General features: G+C 36.7%; 1 protein-coding gene across 4 annotated transcripts in view; it reads left to right on the top strand.

Moving 5' to 3' along the window:
* The window catches only part of LOC109073875 (sister chromatid cohesion protein DCC1-like), a 31,040-nt gene extending 16,705 nt beyond the window's left edge, over positions 1-14,335 (top strand). For 3 of the 4 annotated variants that reach the window (XM_042772183.1, XM_042772182.1, XM_042772186.1), the window contains 2 exons: positions 5,646-5,743; positions 5,917-6,340. In XM_042772183.1, the coding sequence (XP_042628117.1) occupies positions 5,646-5,743; positions 5,917-5,972 (154 nt within the window). In that variant the 3' untranslated portion in view covers positions 5,973-6,340. Of the gene's footprint in view, positions 1-5,645; positions 5,744-5,916; positions 6,341-14,205 lie in introns of those variants that run through there. The other variant, XM_042772184.1, reaches the window with a different exon arrangement.
* Positions 14,336-15,714: the final 1,379 nt, after the last annotated feature.

The raw sequence follows: 15,714 nt of genomic DNA, 5'->3' as shown, positions 1-15,714 counted from the left end.
ATTATAAGTACAGTGAAGTCCATGAACTCTACAACCAGTATTTTAGATCCGGTTCCCTGCTCGGTCATTATGAACTGCCTTGCATCAATCTGCCCTTTTATGACTTCAATTGTGAACTTGTCATTGACTTCTGGAATTGTTCCTCCAGAACTAAAAATAGCTGCCATTACACCAGTTCCTAAGAAGACTCGTTGTGATGTTTTCTGATTTATCCAATTACAGGCCGATTTCTAACCTCCCATTCTTGGCTAAAGTTCTTGAGCGTGTTGTGGCTGTTCAGTTAAATAATCACCTAGCTCTGAACCGTCTCTTTGAACCTTTTCAATCTGGGTTCAGAAGAGGGCATAGTACTGAAACCGCTTTAATTAGGGTCGCTTTAATTAATGATCTTCTTATCGCGGCGGATTCCGGTGCATGCAGTATTTTGGTCTTGTTAGACCTCAGTGCTGCTTTTGACACTATATGTCACTCTCTTCTGCTTGACAGGCTGGAAAATTGGTTGGGTCTTTCTGGAGCTGTCCTCAATTGGTTTCGGTCTTATTTAACGAATCGTGCCCAGTTCGTTGGCTTGGGTAACTACAATTCAGATACCGTGCCTGTTCGACAGGGAGTTCCTCAGGGTTCAGTATTGGGTCCAATATTATTTAACATTTATATGCTTCCACTTGGGCAGATCATTAGGAAACATGGTCTTGGGTATCACTGCTATGCGGATGATACGCAGATTTACATCACCACTAGTCCTGATGTCCATTGCTCATTAATAGCTTTGCGTGGTTGTTTAGCAGAGATCAGTATCTGGATGCATAACAACTTCCTGAAGCTGAATGGCTCCAAAACCGAACTGATGCAGATTGGTACAGTGGCAGCTACTCGTAAGGCCGAGCAGATCAGTTTGATTGTTGATTCCTGTACAGTAATCCCCACTTCACAGGTGCGAAATCTTGGTGTCATTTTTGATTCACAATTATCATTTGAAGCACACATAAAAACACATCTCTAAAACTGCATTTTTCCACCTGAGAAACATAGCTCGACTTAGACCTTTTCTCTCTTTTGCAGACACAGAAAGGCTTATACATGCCTTCATAACAACTAGGTTAGATTACTGTAATGCCTTGTTCTCTGGCCTTCCAGCTAAGTCGTTGAGCAAGCTTCAGTATATACAAAATTCTGCCGCTCGTGTGCTCACTTGTACTTCTCCTCGTGAACACATTACACCGGTTCTTTCACAATTACACTGGCTTCCAGTAAATGCGAGAATTGATTTTAAAATTCTTATTTTAACATACAAGGCATGGGACTGCACCTGAGTATCTTTGTGATCTCATCAGTCCTTATACTCCATCACGCTCTCTTCGCTCTACTAACTCTCTTTTACTTCACCAGCCAGCATGTAAGCTAAAGACCATGGGGGAAAGAGCCTTTTCATACAAAGCCCCTAAGCTATGGAATGTCCTTCCTCTGCCCGTCAGAAATGCACCAACGTTGGGTTATTTTAAAAAGTTGATTAAGACACATTTATTTAAGACTGTCTTTGTCTAATGAATTGTTGTATTGCTTTTGGTGTTTTTATTTTATTTTATTTATTACTTTATTACTGTAGCGCTTTGGGTTTAAGAAAAGCGCATTACAAATAAAATGTATTATTATCACCATACTGCGAGAAGTCCTTGTGTCATGTCAGATGCTTGTCAGTGCTTTGACACAAGTTCAGGTTTATATAAGTAAGTGTGCTGTGGGAAAACAATGCACTAGGAAGTGGCTAACCATCTTTATTCTTCTTTGCACGCTTTAAAAATGAGCATTGAGGCTTTAATGTACAAAACATGTAAAAATAAATATTTAACCAATCTGAAACACAAACCCATAAGAACAATTTCACATTCCCAATAACAGGAAAAGGAAGAAGAAAAAAAAACAGAAAGCATAAAGATGTTTCTTTTTGAGGTTTATCACCATTTATGTAAAGTCATGCAGCAGAGCTCGAACTGAGGCAGTTGCAATCTGTGACTCAATGTAGATTTGACTAGCTCAGAAAATCTGTTTGTGACTTACATTTTTTTAAAGAATTTTGAAAAACAAGAGTAAAACTGAGCAATTAAATAAGAAATAATGCATAATAAATATTAACTAGATTGAAAGTTTTAGAATTTAGTTGGCAAAAAAAAAAAAAAACCTGGTGCATGTGTGGGGCTTCATGTTTCTGACCACATCTTTACTGGTGATGCTTGTGGTCTTTCTCTAAAGCTTGCAACAAAGGTAATCTCAAATTTTCTTTTCTTTTTCTTTTCTTTCTTCTTCTTTCCTTAAAAACCTGTCATTCTCACCATTTACCACAGTTTTACTTTGACTCAGTGGAGAATCACACATCATGCTTGAGGTTTTGAGAGGATGAAAATTCTGAGTCTGCAGTGTGCACCATCACTTACTTCTAAAGGGGGGCTGATTTGGCCCACTGCCGAGGTTTTTTTCTTTCTTTCTTTTTTTTGTTTTATATTTTATTATTTTATATTATTGCCTGCCCCTAGTAAAGTGATCATTGACGAGTGTGACATTCGATAATAAATTATTATCCGCAAGACGAGGATGATTAATTACCATTCTCCACTAAAAACTATACAATATATACGATAGATATGAAAGATACTTGTCAGAAAAGTAATAAAAGACATATTCACAAAGAAAATGAATACAATTTTTAAATGCATGTTACACTGTATTACTTTTCTTACGGTGCTTTGTATTCATGTGATGAAATTTTAAAACAGACTGTAAGCCATAAAAGTATTTAAATAAGGTAAAATATAATTTATAAGTATAATATTATGCGAAAAAGAATCAGGAAATGTGTTTAATAACAATTTACATTTTTATTTAATAAATGATAGAAATAATGAGGCAAAGGCTCATAGAAAGCAATATACATATTTGTGTGTGTACATACAGAATGCATTCCTTATGGATATCAGCAGACATCCTCACATTATTACAGTTTCAACTTTCATTAGATAGAAATAAAAGTAGCAAAGCTACAAAGTAACATCCAGACGTCTGTATTTGGAAGGACATGTGTCTAGACATGAAACAGCTCCTCAAAATCAATAAAGCTTGTATTTGCCATCACTTTACACTGCAGTCTTCTCTTTTATTATCTGGTACATCATCATTTATATTTGCCTCAAAATGAACAGGTAAACACTTATTTTCAATTTTATCACAGCCAAGAATAACATGCTGTTCCTGAACTTTGACTTTCTTGACTTGCTTCCTATTGTTGATCTCAACAGTAAAGAACTTGAAATGCTTTTTGCTGATGCAGAGGTTTCCTCCATACATCTTTCCTCCTGATGAGCACACAGCTGTCACCCGTCTTTCTTCTCTGAAGGGAAGGAATGACTGAATCGGCCTATCCCAGGTTTTGATTCTGTTAATGAACTTCTGCCATTCTCTTAGTTTGTGTGGATCAGTTGGTGTGTCTTTACGTAGGTGGTGCTTCAGGAAAGTGTCATATGCATTCTGGTTCTTCGCATCTGTGCAGGGCTGAGATGGATGCAGCATGTTCAGCTCACACAGACAAGTGTGGAGCACCGCAGTCAAGATGATCATGAATGACAGCATTTTTAAATTCTGAGGATGTTTGTGTAAATGCAAAAATGTCATTATTTCATAATGCAGATTTGACGGATAAGGTCAGCATTAAAAAGTTAAAATGTATGTTTTCAAAATACAGTACAACTTTATTTGGTTATTGGTTATTTTAATGACTCCAACAATGGAAGACTCATTCTTACAATACTTATCAGCAATAATAATAATAATAATACCATAAAAACAACAGACATACCAGTAATTAGAAAAAACATATCACCATACTGCAAGAAGTCCTTGTGTCCAGTCAGATGCTTGTCAGTGCTTTGACTCAAGTTCAGGTTTATATACGTAAGTGTGCTGTGGGAAAACAATGCACTAGGAAGTGGCTAACCATCTTTAAGCTTCTTTTCACACTTTAAAAATGTGCATTGAGGCTTTAATTTGTAAAAGAAGTGTTAAAACATGTTAAAACAAATATTTAACCAATCTGAAACACAAACCCATAAGTATTATTTCACATTCCCAATATCAGGAAAATGAAGAAGAAGAAGAAGAAAAAAAAACAAAGCATAAAGATGTTATTTCTTTTTGAGGTTTATCACCATTTATGTAAAGTCATGCAGCAGAGCTCGAACTGAGGCAGTTGCAATCTGTGACTCAGTGTAGATTTGACTAGCTCAGAAAATCTGTTTGTGACTGACATTTTTTTACATTTTGAAAAACCAGGATAAAGCGCAAATTAAATAAGAAATAATGCATAATAAATATGAACCAGATTAAAAACATTATAATTTAGTTGGCAAAAAAAAGAAAAAAAAACTGGTGCGTGTGTGGGGCTTCATGTTTCTGACCACATCTTTACTGGAGACGCTTGTGGTCTTTCTCTGAAGCTTGCAACAAAGGTCACCTCAAATATTCTTTTCTTTCTTTCTTTTTAATTAAAGCAGTGTAGATTTAAGAATCAACGATCCTGGTTTTATGATGACTTTTTATTGTGATCTTAGACCTTAATACCATTTTGCACGGATGAACAACCATTTTTGATCAAGAGAGCTCTAGTTGTCTGCTTCTTTCCACCCAGTTTTTCCCCTCATCATTTCATCATCAAAAAGTGAAAGCAGTGCAAGTGTAATGGTTGGTAATTTTGTTTCATCTATCAGCTGATGTGGTAGTAACATACATTTTCAGTCTCACATTGCAGTTGGCAGTTAAAAACCTGTCATTTTCACCATTGTCTACAGTTTTACTCTGACTCAGTGGAGATTCACACATCGTGTTTGAGGTTTTGAGAGGATGAAAATTTATGAGTGTGCAGTGTGCACCATAACCTAGTTTTAAAGGGGGGGGGGGGGGGCTGTGTGGCCCAGTAGGTCCATTGGTCAGAGTCATGTTCTCTAATAAATTACTTATTCCATTATTTGCAATATAAAATTAGTCAATCATAACTATCAGTGATTTATAAAACTCACTGACCACTTCCATTTATTTTAATTTGTTTATTAGTCTGCACACACACACATTTATATTTTTCAAATATAAATCTCAAGATGACATTTCAATTGAAATTAAATTAATTAAAAGACAAGCTGTTACACAGATGAAAAATAATTGCCCACTTCCTGATGTCCTTATTACCATTTAACAACATAAACCACACACAGAAGAGAATCAGTCAAGCAGTAAAAAAAAAAAAGTGTACTACATCAGATTTGTAATTATCCCCCGATGTCTGAGTTTTTTTCTTTATTTAAAAACTGTTGTTGTCATATGTTATAGCTTCCAATACATATCAGAATGAACACAGTACATTCTCTAATGTCAAAATATTGATAGTGAGACCTGAAAGTTCAATGCATTTTGTAGCAAAAGGCTAATCATTTAATTGTGATGCAATCTTGAATCACATCAGGTCTTGAATTGTGTTTAGTGTGCAAAGGGCTACTGAATAATCTATATATATATAGGCATTACATATCAAATAAATAGAACGGAAAGAGTTAAAAAAAGATAGACACTTAATAAAAGGAAGGGTGGTGTCCCACTTCCTGTAGATCTCAGTGTTCAAGACCACCAGCTATACAAGTAATCATACATACCAGAAGTGAAGATTGGACTGTGTCTGATGGGACTGTACACTTCTCACAATATGGTAATATACTGTTTCTAATTATGCACTGAATAGTTCTGTATGTGTGATAAGATATTTTTTTATAAGTTAAATGATCAAAGCTTGGAAGTGAGTGGACGTCTGTGATTTGTACAATATATAACTATTGTTGATTGATTGATTGAACTTTTTTGCATTTGTACAAACATCTTCAGACCTTGCTGTCATTCGTGGTCATCTTGATTCTGACATTCCACGCTTGTCTGAGTGAGCCAGACATGCTGCACCCATCTCAGCCCTGCACCAAAGCAGAAAACGAGACTGGTTACAACACTTTTCTTAAACGACACATCCGCGAAGGCACACCAACCGATCTGAAAAAAGAAAACTGGAAGAAGTTCATTAACAGCATCAACACCTGGAACAGGATGACTCAGTCATTCTTTCCCTTCAGTGAGAAAAACCGGGTGGAAGCTGTGTGTTCATCAGGAGGACAGATGTTGAAGAAGAACCTCTGCATCAGCAAGAAGTCTTTTTCCTTCATCACTGTTAAGATTGACAGTAAGGAGAAAAAAATCAAAAGTGTCAAACGTCAAAAACAGCATGTTATTCTTGCCTGTGATAAATTTGGAAACAAATGTCTCCCTGATCATTTTGAGGCAAATACAAAAAATTTTAAACCAAATAAGAAAAAACCAGACTGCGGTAAACTGAATCGCAATTCTGTTTATGAGAAAATGTTTCCATGGCTGTAATAGAAGACAAATGACCTGCATAAAATCATAAAATTATAATATATATATATATATAAAAATATAAATATATAAAAAAAAAAAAAATGTCATATATATATATATATTCTTTTTCTGTGGGTTGATGAAATTGTTAATGTTGAAAATAAAAATAAATGTCATATATATATATATATATATATATATATATATATATATATATATAACAACTTTATTGCTATTATGTTTCAGCTACAGGCTTTCTTGTTCAGAACACATAGGCTAAAATTTGTTTCGTTAATTATTTTACTCATTTTTTTGACAATTTCACATTCATAAATCTAAAAGTATTCTAATAATAAACCCAACTTCATGATTTTGTTGACTTTGAGCTGTTAATACAAAGAATTTATTTGATATTCATATAGGCCAACTTATGTTTTACTTTTATTTTGGTACACACACACACACACACACACACACACACGACGCGCAAAACTCCGCATTTGAACAGTCAATAGCAAATACTTAAACTAATAACAAAGCATACTTACAGTGACTGATTCAGAAGCGCCAGATTGTCGTAGTAAAGTCAGAATTACCTCCTCATTCACGAAACAGTCGTCCATAAAATGCGTTGCTGTTCTGTTGTAAGCAATCTTAAAGATTCCTAAATGCATCTACTTTCTGAAGGCCAAATAAAGTGCTTTTGCTTTCGCCTAGGTACACACAGCATCTCCCTGACATGGCTGCTTCAACACTAACTGCGGTTACTGAAACCACGCCTTCTTTCTTTGCGTGAACATTTGGGCGGCATTACGCAAATATTTCCACATAGTGACGTAGACATGTGGGGGAGTGTTTGAATGAGCAGTTTTAGGAGGCCATGGCAGAGTCTTAACTTTGATAAAGAATATCTCTTTTGTTTTGAGACTTTAGTCTTTGCAACTTCAGGGATTTTATCTATGCACAATCAGCTTGTAACACTCCAAAGAGAAAGGAAAACTTGAAATCACATCATATGAGATCTTTGATTTCACAGGACATCCAGTATAAAGTTCTCTGAAGTAAAGTGTGCAACCACTTAGCAGCACCACTAGTGTCAGGAGAGACAAACCAGCACCTACAAATATACATCTCCACTGAAGCTTTAAATACATACATTTTATAATGACTAAAAATACACATTCAGAGTTATGTATTTAAATTTGAGTTTATGTTATGAAATTTGAGTAATGAAATTTAAATCGTAATAAAATAAACCTGTTTGTCAAATAATAGCCTATGGACTCGAGGTTTTCTTTATATAACATGCTAAAACTGCTCTGAATTTCTTGTAAAAGCACAATGAGTCATCCATCCTGTGGCTGGATATTGGCTCACGATCAAAACTGAGGGAGATAAAAAGGTTGACGTGTCATAACAAATCTTAGGATTTTGATCATAGAATTGAAGATTGAAACTCAAAGAGAAGAGTTACTCACCAGAAGGAAAAAAAAAAAACCTAACGGAAGCGAAAAGATGCTGACCACATTAAAAGAAGAACTTAAACACCAACACGTAAGCTAGGTCTGCAATTCAACATTTCGGTAAGTATCGTTAATGTCTTCTTGCCCATTCACACGTAGGCTATAGAGTTGCTTGCTTTTAGGAACCATAGTTCGCGCATAGTTCGGTAAAGTTGGCACGCGCCTGCCACAGACGCCAGCAGAGCTGCAGCATGCTATTTTTTACGGAGCCCCTCTGGTCCCACTTTTGAAAGAGGAGTCAGAGGACCTGAGCTCTGCGTCTGCGAAGCGAAATATTCTGGAGGAACATCTTTGCTCTTTCTTCACAGCAGGTCTTCAGAATGATTGCTTTTGTGCTACTTACGGCTTTTGTCTTGCCTCAAAGTCACTCAGTGGATACAAACACAAATTGTCTGTCAGCGAGGTCCAAGAACGCTCATAATGTTTTCCTCAAGCTCCATATCCCCGAGGGGGTGCCAGAAACGGGGGACAATATGCCTTGGAATCTTTCCTGAAGAAAATTAAAACATGTGGTAGACCGACGCAGTCGTTCTTCCGCGCTAGCGAGAAACAGCGGGTGGGAAATGTGTGTACACGGCCGAGGTAAGACCCTGTCCGGTAACCTGTGTATCAGTAAAGAGGAATTCGCCTTCGTACCGGTGCGGATCGATGTCGCCGAGGGCGCGTGTGGGATCAGAAACATCCGCAATGAGACCAAACACATCATCCTTGCATGTGAACAGATCATTTCGAAGGAAACCCTGAAAACACAGCACCAAGCAATAACCAGCTGGACTGCGGCTCTACAAGGAGCTCGGGGACTGAAACTACCTTGATAAATGTGTTTACTCTTCTGTTTAATTCAGTAGTGATAAGAGGCAGAACTATATTATTACTGCTATTTCAGGCTATGTTTTAAAAGCATGCACTTCTTTGTTGTGTTTATATTTGTTTGTTTTTAACATTTGTTATCATAACATAAGGTTTGTATTAATATGTTTGCATAGTATACAAATAATAAATCGACGTATTGGAAAGCTGTTACCTCAAAAACTGAATTAGTTAATGGCATAACAATGAATGGCACGGACCTTATTCCATATAGAACATTATTTTGTTCATGAACAAAATCCGCTTTAAAAAAAAAAAAAAAAAAAAATCCATGCAAGCTTTCTGTGTTTGGTGTAAATTTGCTTCATGATTCTAATTTGTCTCATGAGGTTCCTGTGAAACAGGTGGTTCTGTGTTAGGAAGTTAAGAAACCATAACCGAGACGACCGAGGCGAGAGAAATAATAAACAGATTTTTAAAAATGCAGAAGTGATGTTGTGATATTGGGGGCACTATAGGACAATATTATTGAGGCATGATCTTTAATAACATGGCATGATGAGATTAAGGACTTCTGTAACACATTCTACCTTTTGTAATAGTAACACTAGTTGGGATAATTTGTAACAATGAAATAAGCTTTAAAAAAATAAACAAACAAAAAACATCTATAGAAGCCTATAACATCTATATTGACATTTAAATATCCCAGTGCTTTTCTTTTCATGTGATCAAAATAATTCTAAAACAAATCAACACTAACATTTCAAACTCCATGCAGGTGCGTTGTGAACAGTCTTAAACTGCACTTTTATTTAAATGCACTTGTTTGCCGCCAGGGGGCTTTTGTTTTGCGCATTTTACTCAATTGACTGAACAGAATAGGTCATTTACCTTATGAACCATGAACAAAACATTAAGATTCGTGTTAATGCAGAAAAGTCCATTTTTTTCCGTACTGGAAAAGCACTATATATTACTTACAAGCTAGTATGGTAGGTGAGTTGTACAGTGTGGACTAAAGCACTGATTTGTGTGCTCCTTCAGTAAGGACGGGTTTTGTTACCTCACTTTATCCACGAGATGACACTATTGCTCAAATTTATATCGTAGGGCACGGGGCAGTTCATTTTTGCAGTCGCCCCTTGTTTTCTCAGTAAATTTTATATATAAGCTCATTATTACGACTTCTTAGCACCAGAATGAGAATTCTACCTACAAAATGTCCTATAATGAAGTTTAACCCTGAAAAATTATTTTTCCTCACTTCTACATTTTAAAGTGTTATTATGTGTAATTTCTAGCATAAGCAAACCTAATTGCAAAAAAAAAAAAAAAAAAAAAAAAAATCACATTCAAAAATTTGCTCATTCCTTATATAGCATGCAAAAAAAAAAAAAAAACCATTCCTCATCTGATTAGGGTGTACAAATGCACTGTATTTATGAAACAAGCAAACAATTTATATGACCGATTGCTTCTGCTAGGTTCTCTGCCTGACATGATTCTGATGTGTGAACATTTTATCACATAATCACACAGGAGCCAAGGAGCCAGCAGGTATTATAGACTTTCTTCGGTTAGGCTGGTCAAACAAACAGAGCAACGTTTTCACAGTGCCACAAAGCCATTGTTAACACATTTTCTGGGAAATCTAAGAAAAATTACAGCACCTTTAACCTCTCCTTCACCTCTCCACCCATTAAATCACTTGTTCCCTGGGCTCTCCATGTGCAGTTATTGTAACAAGTTACAGGAATTGGGCCTTTCTTTACAAGAATTCCACCACATTTCCAACCTTTTTCTTCCTTTCATTCTCTCTGCTGTATGAATTTTTGTCTTTTATACCATTTTCCATACTCTTGCTATGGCTTAGGTACACTAAATGTAACTAGATGTGTTATGGTTCTAAACTGTTTTGAATAATTAATTTTAAAAATTAATATAAGAATCATTGAACTGTATGCACAATTTTGCTACTGGAAGCATTCTATGATAACACGCTGCAGTCTTCAAGAGAATGTCATGTTCTTTCACTTTGAGATGCCACTAAACAACTATCAATCAAGCCTTAAGCTCTGGCAAGCTGGCACTAACTTAAGTAAACTGGTCACGACACAAATATGACATTAGGCAAATCAATACATGCACACACCAGGCAGAGCCAGTAAATGTAACAATTGGTTTTGAGGAGAAAGGAGGGAAGATTGAACTGAAAGAATGAGTGAAGAGTGAAAGGCAGGGGGTGTGCTGAGGGGTGGTGGTAGGGTAGAAAAGGGTGGAGTGTTAGAAAGTGGGCCTGCACTCAAATTGAACTTTATGGCCAAAAAAAAGCAAGAAATTAAGAGGTTTGCACACAAACTAATGTGAGAGTCTGGGAACAGCCTCTTGCTTTTCTTCCCACGTCTTTCTTTTTCTTTTCTCTTTAAGTTATAATTTTATTGTCATTGCTCATGCCAACTTATCACTTTCATTGTGTTATCAAAAGGCTTAAGGTCAGCTATAAAATGAGGATATCTCACTGTGAATGGATACAGAAAAAGAAATAACATATTTACAGCATGTAAAAGCAATGATGAATTGACATGGAACTTGCAGTTCAGTAAGTGACTTATGATTCAGTGTTGATCCAGTACCCATTCTGTCAGTATATTCACGAGAATTTATCGTCAGATTGATTCAAACCTGGAAAGATCTGTGATTCTTCCCCTTTAGGGAAACTATTTGTTAAAAGAACTGACTCCTAACACTTATTTGTTCATTAACCATACAAATGAACCTTTACAGTACATACCCAGGCTTTAGATGACTGAAAGCTACTGAAAGATGTGGGCGGAAGAGTTCATTTTTACAGCATTTTGGATCTAAATCAAGGCACGAGGACTCTTAACAAAATAATAGTCTCAGAAATCCCCCACTTAGAGAAAGAGAGGAAGAGATCTACTGTACATTATAATTAAACTCTGTTACCTCAGTTACACTCTGTTCTTCTTTCTTTTAGGTCAGCTGCCTGTTTTATTGGCAATAGTGATTAAAAAGGTTTGATCAATGACCTTATATTTATAGACTTATACATTTACTGCAGGTATATGAACAACTCCGTTCGATATTTCTGCATTGTTCTAACATGAAAATGGTCCTTCAATCTGACTTTCAACCTTCCAAACTAAAACCACTAGGGAAAAATAAACAAGAAACAAATGCTTTGGCACAGAATACGTTAACATGGATGCCTGGTGGGTTAGGAACGAGCCTTTTCATTTAGAGTGCCAGTTTTAACGCACACACTTACTGCAGCCCCAGATGACTGAGGTTTGTTGAGGTAAAAGAGTTCATTTATGCAGCATTTTGGATCATGGTCAACAAACACAACTTGAGAACATTTACTCTGCTGTGTTGGATTCTGAAATGCCCCTGTTCAGAACAAAGGGAAGAAAGAAAACAGCCTGATAGTAATTGGTGTCACAGGACACAAAGTCAAAGGTCAGGTCAAGTTTAGTGGAGTGGCTGTGGTTTGCCTGAAGTGTGACCAAGAAAAAGACGAATCACATTTACCAGATTATTAGTGTGTGTGTTGAGTGTTTTATTCAGATGGAAACAAGATGGAAAACAGAAGACAGTAGGAAGTAATTTTACAGATAAGAAGCCAGCCAATAATGGATAGACGAATGTTTGGCTACTGCCTCACCAGTCTGAGACTGATTTGTCTGAATTAATGATTAGAGGGAGAGCGGCTGTGTGTTTAAAAGAGGGAGAATAAAGGAGGAGGAAAAGGGGGGATGGAAAGTGGAACATAATGAGCAAAAGGTGGATTAAGACAGAATGAACAACGTGGGGAGAAAAGGGAGGAACATGATGTATATAGAAGGAGAAAGAAAAAGGAACAGCTTGATTAAAGACATCATGTGGTTCAAGTTAAGTTTCAGTGCTGGTTGAGATTTAGAGGTAATGAGTCAAATAGTCAAGCATGATCTAGATTTACTTTTTCACCCAAATGAATTTAGCTGCATCTGCACTATAAATCAGCCCTTCATCAGATGCATGAGTGAGTGTAGTTTGTGGAGTGGCATCACATTACATTTTACAACGTGAAGTAACCTTGTCTTGTCATAAAAAGGTCAAATTATCTGAAATAATTAGGGACATGTTGACACAATCATATTACACACAACCATGAGGGTATGATATAATTTTTTTGGCATGCTAATTGGATGGCATGGCTTTATATTAAATATAATAAATATTAAAAAGCAGTGAAGCAGTTAAAATATATTTATGTATTTATTCATAATATAATTTATAATTCATTAATGCATTGTTATATAATGCCAGACTACTTAAGTTTTCCCCTTCAAGAATTGAAGCCTTTGAATTCTTTTCTTTTTTCTTCTTCTTCTTTGTTATGATATCAGGCCTCCCCTCCAAAAAATATAAAAGATGTATTCATTTTATTTATGTATTTTTGAATAAATGAACATGAACATCACGTCATTGACCTTGTCAGTCAGTGTGTGGGTGGGTGGGTGCAGCTTTGGCTACACTTGTGAGAGCCAAAAAACATAACAAAAATAATAAAACTTACAATATAGACAAAACATCATGATCAACATTTTCAAACATCACAAAAAAAACATAAATTATCCCCTTTCCCTAACATGAAAACAACATATGAGCATGTGGCATCATGGATGAGAGAAGGTGCGATTGTGTGTGTGGTGTCCCAGGCTTAAGCGTGTAAACCAATGTGCTGGTGGCATGTTTTTTGGGGTTATGTGAGTCCCCAGAGTGGAGTATCATTTACCCTGCTGAGTTTTTGGCAAGAAGAGTGAGAAGCAGGAAGAGAGGGAGGGAAAGTGAGAGACATGTAAAACGAAACCCTAATTCCTCTTTCAAAGTGCACAGAAATATTTATGCCCTCATTGCATGCCAAGCACCTCTCCTTACTCCCTTCAACTCTCTCTCTCTCTCTCTGTCTTCTTTGACTCTCATCCTTTTCTCCATCTTAGTCATTCCCCATTGGGCTTTGATCTCTTTCTCTCACTTATTCTTTCCTCCTTTCACCAGGCCTGAACAAAGTAATAAAAAATGACCTAAGCACAAAAGAACAAAAGATAAGTGGGTGGGAAGGAAAAATGGGTAAGGCGAGGGGGGGGGGCATGATTACAGAAAAGAGGAGCAAGAGGGTGTTCGGTGTCATGGGCCACCCAGGACAGGCAAGATATTGTAAATGTTTACCAGAAAAAAAATCTATTTAATTGCTTTTCTAATTTCCTATTTCACCTGTTTCCACACTGCTGGTTTCTCCTTAGGTCAAACGTGTGTTTTCATATGCAAGAATGTATTTTTCTTTGACCATAATTTCTTGATGGTGGGCACAACCCACTAAGTGGGGTATTTAGATATACCGTTGATAACTTTTCTCTCTTGCTTGCAGGCCTGCAGCTAACAAGTCAACAAAAACCTGCAAAGGTAGAGGAAGCCATAAAGGAGAGATTAGGACGGCGATAAGAAGACAAATAGCTCCATTGATATGAGAGTGTAATGACTATCGTCTGTTGTTGTTGTAACAAAGTCCTGTCTATAAACGTTAAAACAAATGCCCAAAAAAAGTAGTCAAGGTGTGTGATTTGTGATGCATCGCTTCGCACTATCTCTGTCAAGTGCTTGTAATACAAGCGTCGCGTTTTGTCAAAAAACAAACAACTTCCTCTACCACACTTAAACACAGTCCTGTCTATAAACGTTAAAAGAAAGGCCCACAATAAGGAACCACTTTGTGTGGGATGTTTAAAACTACTAATCGTAAAACTGAAGTGTGTCAGGAGGCTGTGAGTCAGATGGTGAAGTGATTCGGTGTTGCCAGATCTCACAAGAAAAACAAACAGTTTTTAAAGGGATAGTTCACCCAAAAATGAAAATATGAAAATATGATGTTTATCTGCTTACCCCCATGGCATCCAAGATGTGGGTGACTTTGTTTCTCCAGTAGAACACAAATTATGATTTTTTTAACTTCACCTGTTGCAGTCTCTCAGTCTACAATGCTTGTCAATGGTTACAGAATCTATGAGAGAAAAAACATGCACAGAAAAATCCAAATTAAACCCTGCGGCTTGTGACGATACATTGATGTGTTAAGGCACAAAACGATCGGTCTGTGCAAGAAACAGAACAGTATTTATATCGTTTTTTTTTTTTTTTACCTCTGTTTCACGCAATGTCCGACCTGTTAGAACTCTTGTGAACGCGCTTCACAGCAGCAGGCGCCTGAGGCATCTTCTTCTTCTTCTTCTTGCTTTATGGCGGATCGCACACTTATAAGTGCATTACCGCCACCTGTCGCTCAAGTGGACCATTGACACTCCCGATTGAGATTGTAGATAGAGTGTTAATGGTCTATTTGAGAGATAGGTGGCGGTAATGCACTTATAAGTCTGCAATCCGCCATAAAGCCACAAGAGGCGGTAATGCACCATTAAGCTGGATGCCAACCGCCGTTAAATTAAAAAGAAGAAGAAGTAAAGCCACAAGAAGAAGATGATGCAGGCTGCTGTGAAGCGCGTTCACAAGAGTTCTAACAGTTCGGACACTGCGTGAATCAGAGGTTAAAAAAAAAATGATAAATAAATACTGTTCAGTTTCTTGCACAGAGCGAGCGTTTTGTGTATCACTCAATGTATCATCACGAGCCGCAGGGTTTAATTTGCATTTTTCTGTGCATGTTTTTTTCTCTCATAGATTCTGTGACCATTGACAAGCATTGTAGACTGAGAGACTGCAACAGGTGAAGTAAAAAAATCACAATTTGTGTTCTACTGAAGAAACAAAGTCACCCACATCTTGGATGCCCTGGGGGTAAGCAGATAAACATCAAATTGTCATTTTTGGGTGAACTATCGCTTTAAGTAGACTATGGAAAAGGAAAATGGAAACTGGCAAAACA

The sequence above is a fragment of the Cyprinus carpio genome, chromosome A16 (genome assembly GCF_018340385.1).
Source record: "Cyprinus carpio isolate SPL01 chromosome A16, ASM1834038v1, whole genome shotgun sequence".
NCBI lineage: Eukaryota > Metazoa > Chordata > Actinopteri > Cypriniformes > Cyprinidae > Cyprinus > Cyprinus carpio.
This window is presented reverse-complemented; position numbering and strand designations above follow the sequence as displayed.